General features: G+C 43.1%; 1 protein-coding gene across 3 annotated transcripts in view; it reads left to right on the top strand.

Moving 5' to 3' along the window:
* Positions 1-14,651, top strand: part of RNF216 (ring finger protein 216) — a 190,417-nt gene that overhangs the window by 141,025 nt on the left and 34,741 nt on the right. For all 3 annotated transcript variants that reach the window (XM_007186763.2, XM_007186761.2, XM_057529320.1), the window contains exon 14: positions 13,537-13,634. In XM_007186763.2, the coding sequence (XP_007186825.1) occupies positions 13,537-13,634 (98 nt within the window). The remainder of the gene's footprint in view (positions 1-13,536; positions 13,635-14,651) is intronic.

Here is a 14,651-nt window from a genome sequence, read left to right as displayed (position 1 = left end):
TCCCCATAAGGTTAACAGCTGATCTTTCAGCAGAAACTCTGCAAGCCAGAAGGGAGTGGCAGGATATACTTAAAGTGATGAAGGAGAAAAACCTACAACCAAGGTTACTCTACCCAGCAAGGATCTCATTCAGATTTGATGGAGAAATTAAAACCTTTAGAGACAAGCAAAAGCTGAGAGAGTTCAGCACCACCAAACCAGCTCTACAACAAATGCTAAAGGAACTTCTCTAGGCAAGAAACACAAGAGAAGGAAAACACCTACAATAACAAACCCAAAATATTTAAGAAAATGGGAATAGGAACATACATATCGATAATTACCTTAAATGTAAATGGATTAAATGCTCCCACCAAAAGACACAGACTGGCTGAATGGATACAAAAACAAGACCCATATATATGCTGTCTACAAGAGACCCACTTCAGACCTAGAGACACATACAGACTGAAAGTGAGGGGATGGAAAAAGATATTCCATGCAAATGGAAATCAGAAGAAAGCTGGAGTAGCAATTCTCATATCAGACAAAATAGACTTTAAAATAAAGACTATTACAAGAGACAAAGAAGGACACTATATAATGATCAAGGGATCGATCCAAGAGGAAGGTATAACAATTGTAAATATTTATGCACCCAACATAGGAGCACCTCAATACATAAGGCAAATACTAACAGCCATAAAAGGGGAAATCAACAGTAACACAGTCATAGTAGGGGACTTTAACACCCCACTTTCATCAATGGACAGATCATCCAAAATGAAAATAAATAAGGAAACACAAGCTTTAAATGATACATTAAACAAGATGGACTTAATTGATATTTATAGGACATTCCACCCAAAAACAACAGAATACACATTTTTCTCAAGTGCTCATGGAACATTCTCCAGGATAGATCATATCTTGGGTCACAAATCAAGCCTTGGTAAATTTAAGAAAATTGAAATCGTATCAAGTATCTTTTCCGACCACAACGCTATGAGACTAGATATCAATTACAGGAAAAGATCTGTGAAAAATACAAACACATGGAGGCTACACAATACACTACTTAATAACGAAGTGATCACTGAAGAAATCAAAGGGGAAATCAAAAAATACCTAGAAACAAATGACAATGGAGACACGAGGACCCAAAACCTATGGGATGCAGCAAAAGCAGTTCTAAGAGGGAATTTTATAGCAATACAAGCCTACATCAAGAAACAGGAAACATCTCAAATAAACAACCTAACCTTGCACCTAAAGCAATTAGAGAAAGAAGAGCAAAAAAACCCCAAAGCTAGCAGAAGGAAAGAAGTCATAAAGATCAGATCAGAAATAAATGAAAAAGAAATGAAGGAGGGCTTCCCTGGTGGCGCAGTGGTTGAGAATCTGCCTGCTAATGCAGGGGACACGGGTTCGAGCCCTGGTCTGGGAGGATCCCACGTGCCGCGGAGCAGCTGGGCCCGTGAGCCACAATTGCTGAGCCTGCGCGTCTGGAGCCTGTGCCCCGTGACGGGAGGGGCCGCGATAGAGAAAGGCCTGCGCACCGCGATGAAGAGCGGTCCCCGCACCGCGATGAAGAGTGGCCCCCGCTTGCCGCAACTGGAGAAAGCCCTCGCACGAACCGAAGACCCAACACAGCCAAAAATAAATAAATAAATAAATAAATAAATAAGAAAATCCTTTAAAAAAAAAAAAAAAAAAGAAATGAAGGAAACAATAGCAAAAATCAATGAAACTAAAAGCTGGTTCTTTGAGAAGATAAACAAAATTGATAAACCATTAGCCAGACTCATCAAGAGAAAAAGGGAGAAGACTCAAATCAATAGAATTAGAAATGAAAAGGAGAAGTAACCACTGACACTGCAGAAATACAAACGATCATGAGAGATTACTACAAGCAACTCTATGCCAATAAAATGGACAACCTGGAAGAAATGGACAGATTCTTAGAAATGCACAACCTGCCGAGACTGAACCAGGAAGAAATAGAAAATATGAACAGACCAATCACAAGCACTGAAATTGAAACTGTGATTAAAAATCTTCCAACAAACAAAAGCCCAGGACCAGATGGCTTGACAGGCGAATTCTATCAAACATTTAGAGAAGAGCTAACACCTATCCTTCTCAAACTCTTCCAAAATATTGCAGAGGGAGGAACACTCCCCAGCTCATTCTACGAGGCCACCATCACCCTGATACCAAAACCAGACAAAGATGTCACAAAGAAAGAAAACTACAGGCCAATATCACTGATGATGAACATAGATGCAAAAATCCTCAACAAAATACTAGCAAACAGAATCCAACAGCACATTAAAAGGATTATACACCATGATCAAGTGGGGTTTATTCCAGGAATGCAAGGATTCTTCAATATATGCAAATCAATCAACATGATACATCATATTAACAAATTGAAGGAGAAAAACCATATGATCATCTCAATAGATGCAGAGAAAGCTTTCGACAAAATTCAACACCCATTTATGATAAAAGCCCTGCAGAAAGTAGGCATAGAGGGAACTTTCCTCAACATAATAAAGGCCATGTATGACAAACCCACAGCCAACATTGTCCTCAATGGTGAAAAACTGAAACCATTTCCACTAAGATCAGGAACACGAACAAGGTTGCCCACTGTCACCACTATTATTCAACATAGTTTTGGAAGTGTTAGCCACAGCAATCAGAGAAGAAAAAGAAATAAAAGGAATCCAAATCGGAAAAGAAGAAGTAAAGCTGTCACTGTTTGCAGATGACATGATACTATACATAGAGAATCCTAAAGATGCTACCAGAAAACTACTAGAGCTAATCAATGAATTTGGTAAAGTAGCAGGATACAAAATTAATGCACAGAAATCTCTTGCATTCCTATATACTAATGATGAAAAATCTGAAAGTGAAATTAAGAAAACACTCCCGTTTACCATTGCAACAAAAAGAATAAAATATCTAGGAATAAACCTACCTAAGGAGACAAAAGACCTGTATGCAGAAAATTATAGGACACTGATGAAAGAAATTAAAGATGATACAAATAGATGGAGAGATATACCATGTTCTTGGATTGGAAGAATCAACATTGTGAAAATGACTCTACTACCCAAAGCAATCTACAGATTCAATGCAATCTCTATCAAACTACCACTGGCATTTTTCACAGAACTAGAACAAAAAATTTCACAATTTGTATGGAGACACAAAAGACCCCGAATAGCCAAAGCAATCTTGAGAACGAAAAATGGAGCTGGAGGAATCAGGCTCCCTGATTTCAGACTATATTACAAAGCTACAGTAATCAAGACAGTTTGGTACTGGCACAAAAACAGAAATATAGATCAATGGAACAGGATAGAAAGACCAGAGATAAACCCACGTACATATGGTCACCTTATCTTTTTTTTTTTTTTTTTTTTTTAATTATTTATTTATTTATTTATTTGACTGTGTTGGGTTTTCGTTTCTGTGCGAGGGCTCTCTCTAGTTGCGGCAAGTGGGGGCCACTCTTCATCGCGGTGCGCGGGCCTCTCACTGTCGTGGCCTCTCTTGTTGCAGAGCACAGGCTCCAGACGCGCAGGCTCAGTAGTTGTGGCTCACGGGCCCAGTTGCTCTGCGGCATGTGGGATCTTCCCAGACCAGGGCTCGAACCCGTGTCCCCTGCATTGGCAGGCAGATTCTCAACCACTGCACCACCAGGGAAGCCCGGTCACCTTATCTTTGATAAAGGAGGCAAGCATATACAGTGGAGAAAAGACAGCTTCTTCAATAAGTGGTGCTGGGAAAATTGAACAGATACATGTAAAAGTATGAAATTAGAACACTCCCTGACACCATACACAAAAATAAACTCAAAATGGATTAAAGACCTAAATGTAAGGCCAGACACTATCAAACTCTTAGAGGAAAACATAGGCAGAACACTCTATGACATACATCACAGCAAGATCCTTTTTGACCCAGCCCCTAGAGAAATGGGAATAAAAACACAAATAAACAAATGGGACCTAATGAAACTTAAAAGCTTTTGCACAGCAAAGGAAACTATAAACAAGACGAAAAGACAACCCTCAGAATGGGAGAAAATATTTGCAAATGAAGCAACTGACAAAGGATTAATCTCCAAGATTTACAAGCAGCTCATGCAGCTCAATAACAAAAAAACAAACAACCCAATCCAAAAATGGGCAGAAGACCTAAATAGACATTTCTCCAAAGAAGATATACAGATGGCCAACAGACACATGAAAGAATGCTCAACATCATTAATCATTAGAGAAACGCAAATCAAAGCTACAATGAGGTATCATCTCACACCAGTCAGAATGGCCATCATCAAAAAATCTAGAAACAATAAATGCTGGAGAGGGTGTGGAGAAAAGGGAACCCTCTTGCACTGTTGGTGGGAATGTAAATTGATACAGCCACTATGGAGAACATTATGGAGGTTCCTTTAAAAACTAAAAATAGAACTACCATATGACCCAGCAATCCCACTACTGGGCATATATACCCTGAGAAAACCATAATTCAAAAAGAGTCATGTACCAAAATGTTCATTGCAGCTCTATTTACAATAGCCAGGACATGAAAGCAACCTAAGTGTCCATCATCGGATGAAGGGATAAAGAAGATGTGGCACATATATACAATGGAATATTACTCAGCCATAAAAGGAAATGAAATGGAGGTATTTGTAATGAGGTGGATGGAGTTAGAGTCTGTCATACAGAGTGAAGTAAGTCAGAAAGAGAAAAGCAATTACAGTATGCTAACATATATGGAATCTAAGGAAAAAAAAAAAAAAGGTCATGAAGAACCTAGTGGCAAGACGGGAATAAAGACACAGACCTACTAGAGAATGGACTTGAGGATATGGGGAGGGGGAGGGGTGAGATGTGACAGGGTGAGAGAGTGTCATGGACATACATACACTACCAAATGTAAAATAGATAGCTAGTGGGAAGCAGCCGCATAGCACAGGGAGATCAGCTTGGTGCTTTGTGACCACCTAGAGGGGTGGGATAGGGAGGGTGGGAGGGAGGGAGATGCAAGAGGGAAGAGAGATGGGAACATATGTATATGTATAACTGATTCACTTTGAAAATTAGAAAAAAAAAGAAAAAGAAAGAAAGGAACCACAGTAGAAAAGACGTAGCCCGTATCTTTAAGGCATAAACTCTATAGAATTAACTTGAAATTGTCTTACATATAACTTGATTTTCTCATAAAATCATCATTATATTTTGTATATCTATAAAGAAAAAGATATGATAGGGAGGAACTAATGTTCTTTTGGGAAAAGGATCAGTTTACTAAGAGGTTTCATGCCTTTTTCCCACGTAAAATGCAGAAGTCCCAGGAGTAGGGGTGGGGTTGTATTTGTAACTCTGTATGGAGAGGAATGTGCTTTGTCTTGCCAGCCTTCATCTCTCTGTAGTTTTTCATACCTTCAGCCCCTTGATTGTGTCAGACCTAGTGTAAGGCCCTAGAAATCCAAAGATAGCTGAGACACAGTGTAGAACATTGTAAGCTCCTTTCAGTCAGGAATTTTGCTGGCTTACTCACCAGTGTATCCCCATGTGGCACGTAACAGGCACTCAAAGGATAACATTTTTTGAATAGATGAATTGAACCCGCCATTCCAAGCCTGTCTGTAGTGATCAGCAGGGCATAGTCTGTGCCTGCAAGGAGTGCTTGGCTCCTTGGAGATGTGATGTAACCAGATAATTACAAGACACTATTAAAAGTGCTACTGTAATAGAGTTGGAGCCAAGAGCTCCAAGAGTCCAGAGAAAGAGTGCCAACTTTTGCCCGTGTCATTTGGGTTTTCCAGAGCCCCCGGTACTTGAAATGAGAGCTGATGAGTAGGTGTTGCCAGCAGAGAAAGGACACCTAGGCAGAGCTTTGCGAGGTTGAGGGTGTTGAGTGTGTGGCACTGGCAGGAGGCCAACTGTGCTGGCCTTGGGTGCTGGCTCGGGGCAGACGTGGGACCTGGGACAGCTGTTTCTCTGAGCTTCTCTCCTTCTCTGCTGGCTCACTGCACCGTCCTCCATCCTGCTCCCGCTCCTCTACCGGATACCCTTCAGGTTTGAGCTGAAACGCCACCTCTACACAAGGCTGTCCTTCACACCTCTTTGCCCCTCACCTTGCTTTGGTTCCCCTGGGTGCTCCTTGTCTTCCTACAGACTCGACATTTATCTATTTGGCGATCCACCCACTCCAACACTCCCAGAATGTAGACTCTAGGAGGGCAGGGACTTCATTTGTTCACTGATCGTTTGCTGAGAACAGTGCCTGGTCCTCATGGCAGCGCTCAGGAGGTATTTGTTGAAGGGGGCAAGGGAGGGAAAGTGAAAGTGTTCCTACTGCTTTCAGTGCAGAAGTTGTCTGCACTGAATCACAGTGTTGGTGATGGTAATCATCTCAGGCATTGTCACTAGCAAGTCTTCATGTATCATAATCCTGGCCACCTTTGGGGAAGTGAGTGGCCAGTATTTACAAGTAAAGTTCCAGGGGCTGGTTGAGGGAAGGACCAGGTAACTGATACTTGGTTCTGGTGTGGAATACTCACGTTTGTACATCTAATGGGAATCTAAAAACACACTTCCGTCAGTGCCCCGCCAGACATGCAACTGGCTGAAAGCGGCAGGAACAGCTACTTCCTCACATGTGTCCGGTCCGAGATTACTTTGTGATTAGCAGGTTCCTATCGTTATCATTAAGAAAAGGTGTCCTCGTGTTTAATCCTAGTCCGTGCTGCCTCTTAATGGATCATTCCCAGCTCTCCAGGAAACGCGGGGAAGCAGGCATCCTGCACAGCTGCAGCTCGGTGTCCCCACCTGTGCCACCCTGACGCTTGGTTCTACGTGACCTCACTGACCTTTCGTCTGTGCTCTCCTTACACAAGATGCCCATTGTAACCTCAGGGCTTCCAGTAAACAGTGTGCCCTCAGGTTTCCAGTAAACAATGACCTGTTCTTGCTCACAGACACCGTGCTGGCAAGCAGTGAGAATAGAGTGGGAAGTGTAAATGGATTTGAGCAGACTTGAGTCCATAGCTCTGTGACCTTAAACAAGTTAATTTGCCTCTCTGAGCCTTCCTTTCTCATTTACTTAAAAAAAAAGGGGGGGCGGTGATAATGGCCAGTACTTCCCTTGTAGAATTGCTGTGAAGACTAAGTGAAATGTGTATGTAAAACAGCCTGTACCAGAAGGTGTATAGGTCTGAAACCTTGAGCCAGGGTCTCGGGTGAGATGTCTGCGTTCAAGACTCTTGTTAAAGATGTTCCGTACCATATAGATGACATTTCAATGAGAAACTCATCTAAACAGCCAAAACTGAAAAAACAATCTCCTTTTTAAAATAATAATGAAGTCCCTTTCCGAAATCGTGTAGGAAAAGTGGTCCTCTTATTCCTAACAAGAAAGGATAGGTGTGTTGCCGTTTGCTGGTCACAGGTGAGCCTCACCTCTGCCAGGCTCAGCATTGGCACAGCTTGGTTCAGGAGGGAGGTTGTGGCCTTATTTGTGGAGGGCTGTGGAGGAAGTCTGGCCAAGAACTGAATCCAGACTCTAGGGCTTGTTCCCCTAAAAGTTATTTACCAGGCCCTGGTTCAGTGAGGGGGTCACTGCAAGGTCCTACAACCTAGCAAGCCATCAGCCGCCAGAGTGATCTTTTGAAAATGTGAATTAGATCATTGCACTTCCCACCCATTTAGCCTGGCTTTCCAAACACCTCCCTCCAGCCTCAGCGGCTGCACCAGGATTAACCACTGTCTACTCTCAGCTCTCCCCCTCGGGCTCCAGCCAATACCAACTCCCTCTGTGCTCCTTGAATGAGACAGGCCCTCACCTGTGCCAAAGCCTTCACACATCCTCTCCCCTCTGCCTGGAACACCCTTCCCCCGTATCTGGCTAACTCTGCTCATCCCTCAGGGCTCAGCTTCAACATCACATCCTCAAAAAGGCTTTCCTGATCCCTGGGCTAATTTAACTCTGCTCTTTTACAGCACCCAGTGCTTCTCCTCTGAGTGTTCCTGTCACAGTTGTAGCTGTATATCCTGTTTGTCTAATATCTGTTTTCTTCAGCAGAACATAAGCTCCAAGAAGTTAGACGCCGAGTCTAACTTGCTTAATGCTGTATCCCCAGCATCTCATACAGCCCTCAACCAATGATAAAAATTCAGCCAATATTGAGAGTGAATAAATAAGCTCGTTTAAAATTAAACTTATGTTCTCATCTCTGCCCCCCACCCTCACTCAGATCTGCTGCTCCTCCTTCATCACTTGATCCAAGTCCATGTTTTCCCCAGCCCAGTCCCACAGACTCTTCAGTTGCTGCTTAACTGTCTTCCTGCCTCTAGTCTCAGCCTCTTCAGTCCATCAAAGCATTTGGAAACGCAAGCCCAGGCAGGTTGCTGCCATGTCTGGATCCCTTCCGTGACTTTCTGATATCTAGGGTAGTAGACGGCACAACTCTGTGATTGCTCTCTGTATTGGAAAAAAATGTGTACAGCAGAATTCCCCCCAAAGTTTGTGTTTATTTATTTATAAATTATGTGTCTGTACTACTGTTGTAACATACATTGCAAAATATACATAAACACAGAAAATTGTAAAGGGTAGGATGAAATAAATACTTTTAAATAATTTTATTTAAAAAACAAAATTTTATTTAATGATATGAAAACCTTTTGTGTTCATTAAAATATTAACACTTTGAATATGTTTCATTGTTGAAATGTTTGATTCAGAGTCTGGTTCTACCTTTTTTTTTTGGCCATGCCGTGCGGCTTGTGGGAACTTAGTTCCCGGACCAGGGATTAAACCCACGCCCTCAGCAGTGAAAGCACAGAGTCCTGACCACTGGACCGCCCGCCAGAGAATTCCCTGGTTCTACATTTTACATACTTTAATGGCTGTTGTAGCTGGGAAAGGCACTTCACTGAGAGATGTCAGTCCAGGTGGGAGGAGTACTTCATTGGTTGCCTGGATGTTCTCGTCACTCATGATACTGTTGTTTTTTTATTTTTGTTTGTTTGTTTTGGCTGCATCTGGTCTTCGTTGCAGCATGAGGGATCTTCGTTGAGGTGTGCGTGCTCTTCGTTGCGGCGCGCAGGCTTCTCTCTAGTTGAGGCGCACAAGCTCAGCAGTTGTGTCGCGCGGGCTTAGTTGCCCCGCGGCATCTGGGATCTCAGTTTGCTGACCAGGGATCGAACCTGCATCCCCTGCATTGTAAGGCGGATTCTTTACCACTGGATCACCAGGGAAGTCCCCACAGATACTGGTTTTATTCAGTCCCATGAAGACACCAGCTCCTCAAAGAATCCTTGTCTGACTTAGCCCCACCCCCTGTGCTGTCTCTTGTGTGCTCGTGTGTGCACGTGCGCACGTACATGTGTACACTATTATACTTACCTCCACTGTGCTCTACTTGGTTTGCTCACATATCTGACTTCCTCGGCATCCTTGCCGTAGAGAAAATAGAAATCCTCGAATTCCCTTAGTGAAAGGAAGGAAAGCCCACTGATTCTGCCTGAGCTTTGACTTTGCCAAGCTTTCTTGATTCCCAAGGGTTCCAGCATCCATCTCATTGTCTGTTTTCCTGTCTTAAAATCGAACTCTTTCTGGATTTGGCTAGCATCCGTATGTCATTTGGGTCTTGAGGTGGGGAGAACCAGTGACTTTGACGACTGGAAGACACATGTGGCCTGAATGCCCATAGCCCTGTGGCTTCTAGAGTATGCTAACCATTTGTGAATGGTCAGGTGCCCGGGCCTCATCTTTTACTTAAGAGGTGTGAGGATTTACAGCCCCACCATTTTTTGAGTACCTGAGATGGCAAAGCAGAGAGCTGGAATTTCAGAGATTCGATATGAATTGGCCACAGCCCCATGCCCCATATCTTAGGCCAGCAGACTTCTCTCTCCTGGAGAGTGAGTCTAGAAGTTTCACTGGAGGAACCATTCAGAAATAAGTGAGCAGTTTCTACTGTGCTCCGCTTCTGAGACAAGGCTGGAAGTCAAGCAGGAAAGATGCAGGGTGCACAGGGAACCAAGCAACTTCAGGGCAGGCCTGGAGGGATGGCGAGCAAGGAGTGCAGAGTCTGGTGACTTGGACCCTTGGTCTCATCTCTCGGGTTCTTTGCCAGCAGCAGGAAGCCCTGCTATGTGTAGATGATGACCTGGGACACTGTCTGCTAGTCTCTGAGGAAGCTGTTTCTTTGAAGAAATGTCGGCTCCCTGACAGGGTCATCTGAAACCAAACTTGATCTTCTGCCTTACCCAGTAAACATTACTTAAGCAGCAGAAAATGGATGAAGAGAAGCTATCGAGTACTTTCTTTATAGTGCAAAGTTAAGACCTTAATGAATAGTCAAAACACCTTGATGCATCTTGGGCACTAAAGGGCAACATAAAACTTAACCAGAAATCTCTCTGATGTCGTGAGGAGCATGGACGGGTAGCTGCTGAGTGAAGCAGTGTGTGCACGCCTTCCTCATCAGGAAGCAGGGGGCTGCCTTCTCTGTTGTATGTGGGGCGACGATGAAGTCATCTGTTTCCTCCTGATCTGAAAACGCACACAGGCGATGGGAAGCCTCTCCAATTAGATTTGACAGCCAGGATATGCATGTCCTTCATGTTTTGAAGTTACTTGTCAACGTTGTACTCTGCCTTCCAAAATGGTCCTTGGGACTTTCATTAACCTTACTTTGAAGAATTGATTATCTTCGTGTTAGAAACGTTGAAGAACATTTCTTCTGCCTGATATTGTTTAAGCATTTGTTGCATTTAGGAACAAAGCCTAGCTGTACTTGAGAGAAGAGAATTACAGCTTAGTAAACTATACGCTGTGTTTAGAAGAGAGGGTACATTGTAAAGAAACAACACACAGAAAGGTCCAAATGTAAAATTCACCCAGCCTGCTGTTTGCTTGCCTTCTTTTAATTGTGGGTTTCAATGTCTAACTAGCTAGTCTCTTCAAAAGACATTTCATTTTTATTCTCTGGGACCCCTCAGCCCTTCAATGAGAAGTACATGCCTGAAAAACCACACACGGACCTACAGGAGAGCCGCTGTGACATTGGAAGTAAGCAGTGGCTTCGTGGTGACCCCTTACAGCTGACTCAGCTTGGCCAGGTCCTTTTGCTGTCATGGACCTGTGCCTTACCTAGAAAATGGGTTCTTCCCTTATGAAGAAGGTCCCATGAATTAATAACTGGATCACCAGGAATGCTGGAAAGCACTCTCTAAATGCCATGCATTGTTTCCAAGATGTTATTCCTGGTGGGTGGCTAGGTTAGTATTGGTTTTTTGGTTTTTTTTTTTTTTTTTTTTTTTTTGGTTAGTATTGTTTTGAAGGTTAGGATATAGATACCAGCTCATCTATTCTCCAGCTGTTGTTTATCCTCCAGTTTCCCAGAATAGTCAGGCACAAGGTCTTTAAAAAATGGGTTTTAAAAAAAAATTGGGTTTTATGCTGCTTTACATTTGGGTGTGTAGTAATGAAGTCAGTACTGATTTAGCTTCTGTTTACTGACAGAGATGTAGGTAGTGGACCAGAGAGCATCATATCCCTTGGAAGCAACAGCATTTAGTAGAGAGTCTCTGATCAGCTCATCTCTAACCCCACCCCACCTCATGCCATTGATTGAAGCCTTTTTATGAGAGTTATTCAGGTTCTCAGTTCCTGAAGCAGTCCATTTTATTTCTCTTTCTCTTTTAAAATTTTATATTTTAATTAGGTAGTACAAGATACAAAAGATACAAAGAGCTTACAGTAAGAAGTCTCACCCCACTTTCCATCCACTCGGGACAATCAGTACTACCAATTTCTTGGGTATCCTTTCAGGTTGATTTTATATATCGCTATATTCTCCCACCACCACCTTTTTTGATGTAGAAGTGGTAGCATCTTTACTATGTATACTACTCTGCACCTTGTTAGAGTCATCTTAGCAGTATATATTAGAGAAAGTTCAGTAGTAAGTGGAGAATACAGAGGTAGGAGATGTTTCTAGAATTGATGTGAAGATATAATCTAGCACATCTCCTGGCAAGCTCTACCCCAGGTACTTCCAGATGCTAAACATGTACCCCCAACTCCCTGCCTGACATCTCCACTGGGTATCCCACAGGTCCTCCTGTGTCATTACTGCCAAGATCAAACTCGGGATCTTAACACCTGCCCTCCCTCCTCCCAAGCCAGGCTTTTCCACTGTTCCCAAGCTCCATCCATGTCGCTGTTATCTTGGGTTGCACAAACCAGAAACCAAGGCATCAGGGTGATACCTCCCTCTCCTCATTCCCAGAGCCAGGCCGTCACCAAGCCAGCCAGTTTTACTTCCTAAATTTCTCTTAAATCAGTCAACTTTCCTTCATGTCCTTACCTACCTGACCGGGGCCTCCATAGTCTCTCTCCTGAATGACTTTAATAGCTTCCTAGTGTCTTACACTTCCACTCCTTCCTCCCTCTACTCTGTTCTCCACGCAGAATCATCTTTTAAAATCACAAACCTGCTCATGTTACTTCCATGCTTGACACCTTTTGACTCCTCCCTACCACTCTTAGGATAAATGTCAAACTGATAATCACATCCTACAAAGCCTCACATGGACTGGCTCCAATGGGCCTCACCAGGCCTATTTTCACTGCCTGCAGTCCAGCTACAGGAACCAAACTCGGCCAGTTTCATCTGCCAGAGTCTTTCTCTTACTGTTCCTCTGTCTGGAATGCTATTCTCCTTTTGCTTTCTTTGACTCATCTTTCTGATCTCAGGCTCCACTTCCTCAAGCCTTCACTGTCACCCCAGGTCAAACAAAGCTGACAACACCATTTCTTCCTTCATTGTACTTATTAGGGTTGTGATTTCTATTTATGGAAATTAAATTTAATTAATGTTTCTTTAAATTCCTGTTATTGATGTGAGATGGTTTCTGGCACGTGAAAATATTTTATAAACTGTGAAGAGTCCTAGAATAAAAAGTAGTAATTGTTTTGAATTTATGTTTATAAATGAAGTTAAGCTATGGAGGATGATATCCATGTTTATGAGTGAGGGATGACTGAGGGAATGTCTCCCTTAAGGACCCCTAGTGATCCTAATCTAGACTGTTCTTCACTTCAATTCAACACAAGTGGTCTATGCCAGACCAACACTGGAACACTGGGCAGAACCAGATCTCAAGCAGCTCACAGTACTTTATTTTTAAAAAACCAAGATCACATAAATTTATCTTCTGTAGTTTTTTCAGGTGACTCCTGGCATTTTAGAAAACCTTACAAACCTTGGGTGCTGGGAGCAACACTTTCTTTTCATCCAAGGAGAGAAAAATTTCCCCATGCTTTCTTATAATGATTGTTACATCTTCTATTGAGAGATGTCCTTAGAAATATCCCTGCTGAAAGGGAGAGAGATCCTCTGAAAGAATTCAAGCCAAGTGAAGCTTGTTTCGCATTCCCCCCCGATTGTTAAACAGAAACATATATGGTGTCTACTCACGAAGAGCTGTCTTTGTGTCTCTCCTTTATCCCCAGGAAACCTGTAGGAAGTGTCAGGGACTCTGGAAAGAGCACAACGGTCTCACTTGTGAAGAACTGGCTGAAAAAGATGACATCAAGTACCGAACATCTATGTGAGTAACATGATTCAGGGGGGCTTATTGACTGATTTGCAACTCCCCCATTAACCTGCCTTTTGGGCAGAGGAGGCAGTGAATATTGTGGGAAAAACAAGCTCTCAAGCTACCCCAGGCTAGTGATCTCAAGGAAGGGACCTAATCCCTGAGCCTCTGTTTCCTCATCTCTGCAGCCTCTTAGAACTATTTCTTGGGTCAAATGTAACATAGTAAATGCCTGGCACATATGAATTCAGTAACTTTCGGTTCCTCTTCTCTTTACTATTTAAATACAATGTGTTATTACACATTTTAAGTAACTTATTTTATTTTTGGCTGCGTTGAGTCTTCATTGCCGCGCGCAGGCTTTTCTCTAGTTGCAGCAAGTGGGGGCTACTCTTCGTTGCGGTGCACGGGCTTCTCATTGCAGTGGCTTCTGTTACCGAGCACGGGCTCTAGGCGCACAGGCTCTAGGCACGCGGGCTTCAGTAGTTGTGGCTTGTGGGCTTCAGTAGTTGTGGCTCACGGGCTCTAGAGCACAGGCTCAGTAGTTGGTGGCGCACGGGCTTAGTTGCTCCGCGGCATGTAGGATCCTCCTGGGCCAGGGATTGAACACGTGTCCCCTGCATTGGCAGGCGGATTCTCATCCACTGCGCCACCAGGGGAGTCCCTTATTACACATTTTAATTAAATCACATTGCACTACTGTTGCTTATCTGTTTTCTATAGGAGACTGATGGCCTGAGACATTAAGTAGAATTACAACCTCCAGAATGCAAAATAATGCAGTCAGTAAGAAGAACATTACTGTATAGCACTCCGTAAGTGTCTGGGCACTTTACAGATATTAAATACATTGATTTATATAATACAGAAGTCTATTTCTCTCTCATATAATAGTCCAGCCCTGCCTAGCAGGTGGGGCAGATCTTTCCCATGAGGTCATTCAAAGACCTAGGTTTCTTGACCTCATTGCTTCACTAAGGCGGTGTTCTTATCTGCATAATTGTGACTAGGTTGCAGCCACAGTTGCAC

Source organism: Balaenoptera acutorostrata, chromosome 15, assembly GCF_949987535.1.
Source record: "Balaenoptera acutorostrata chromosome 15, mBalAcu1.1, whole genome shotgun sequence".
NCBI lineage: Eukaryota > Metazoa > Chordata > Mammalia > Artiodactyla > Balaenopteridae > Balaenoptera > Balaenoptera acutorostrata.
Note: the sequence above shows the minus strand (reverse complement) of the source record. Positions and strands in the feature narration are given on the sequence as shown.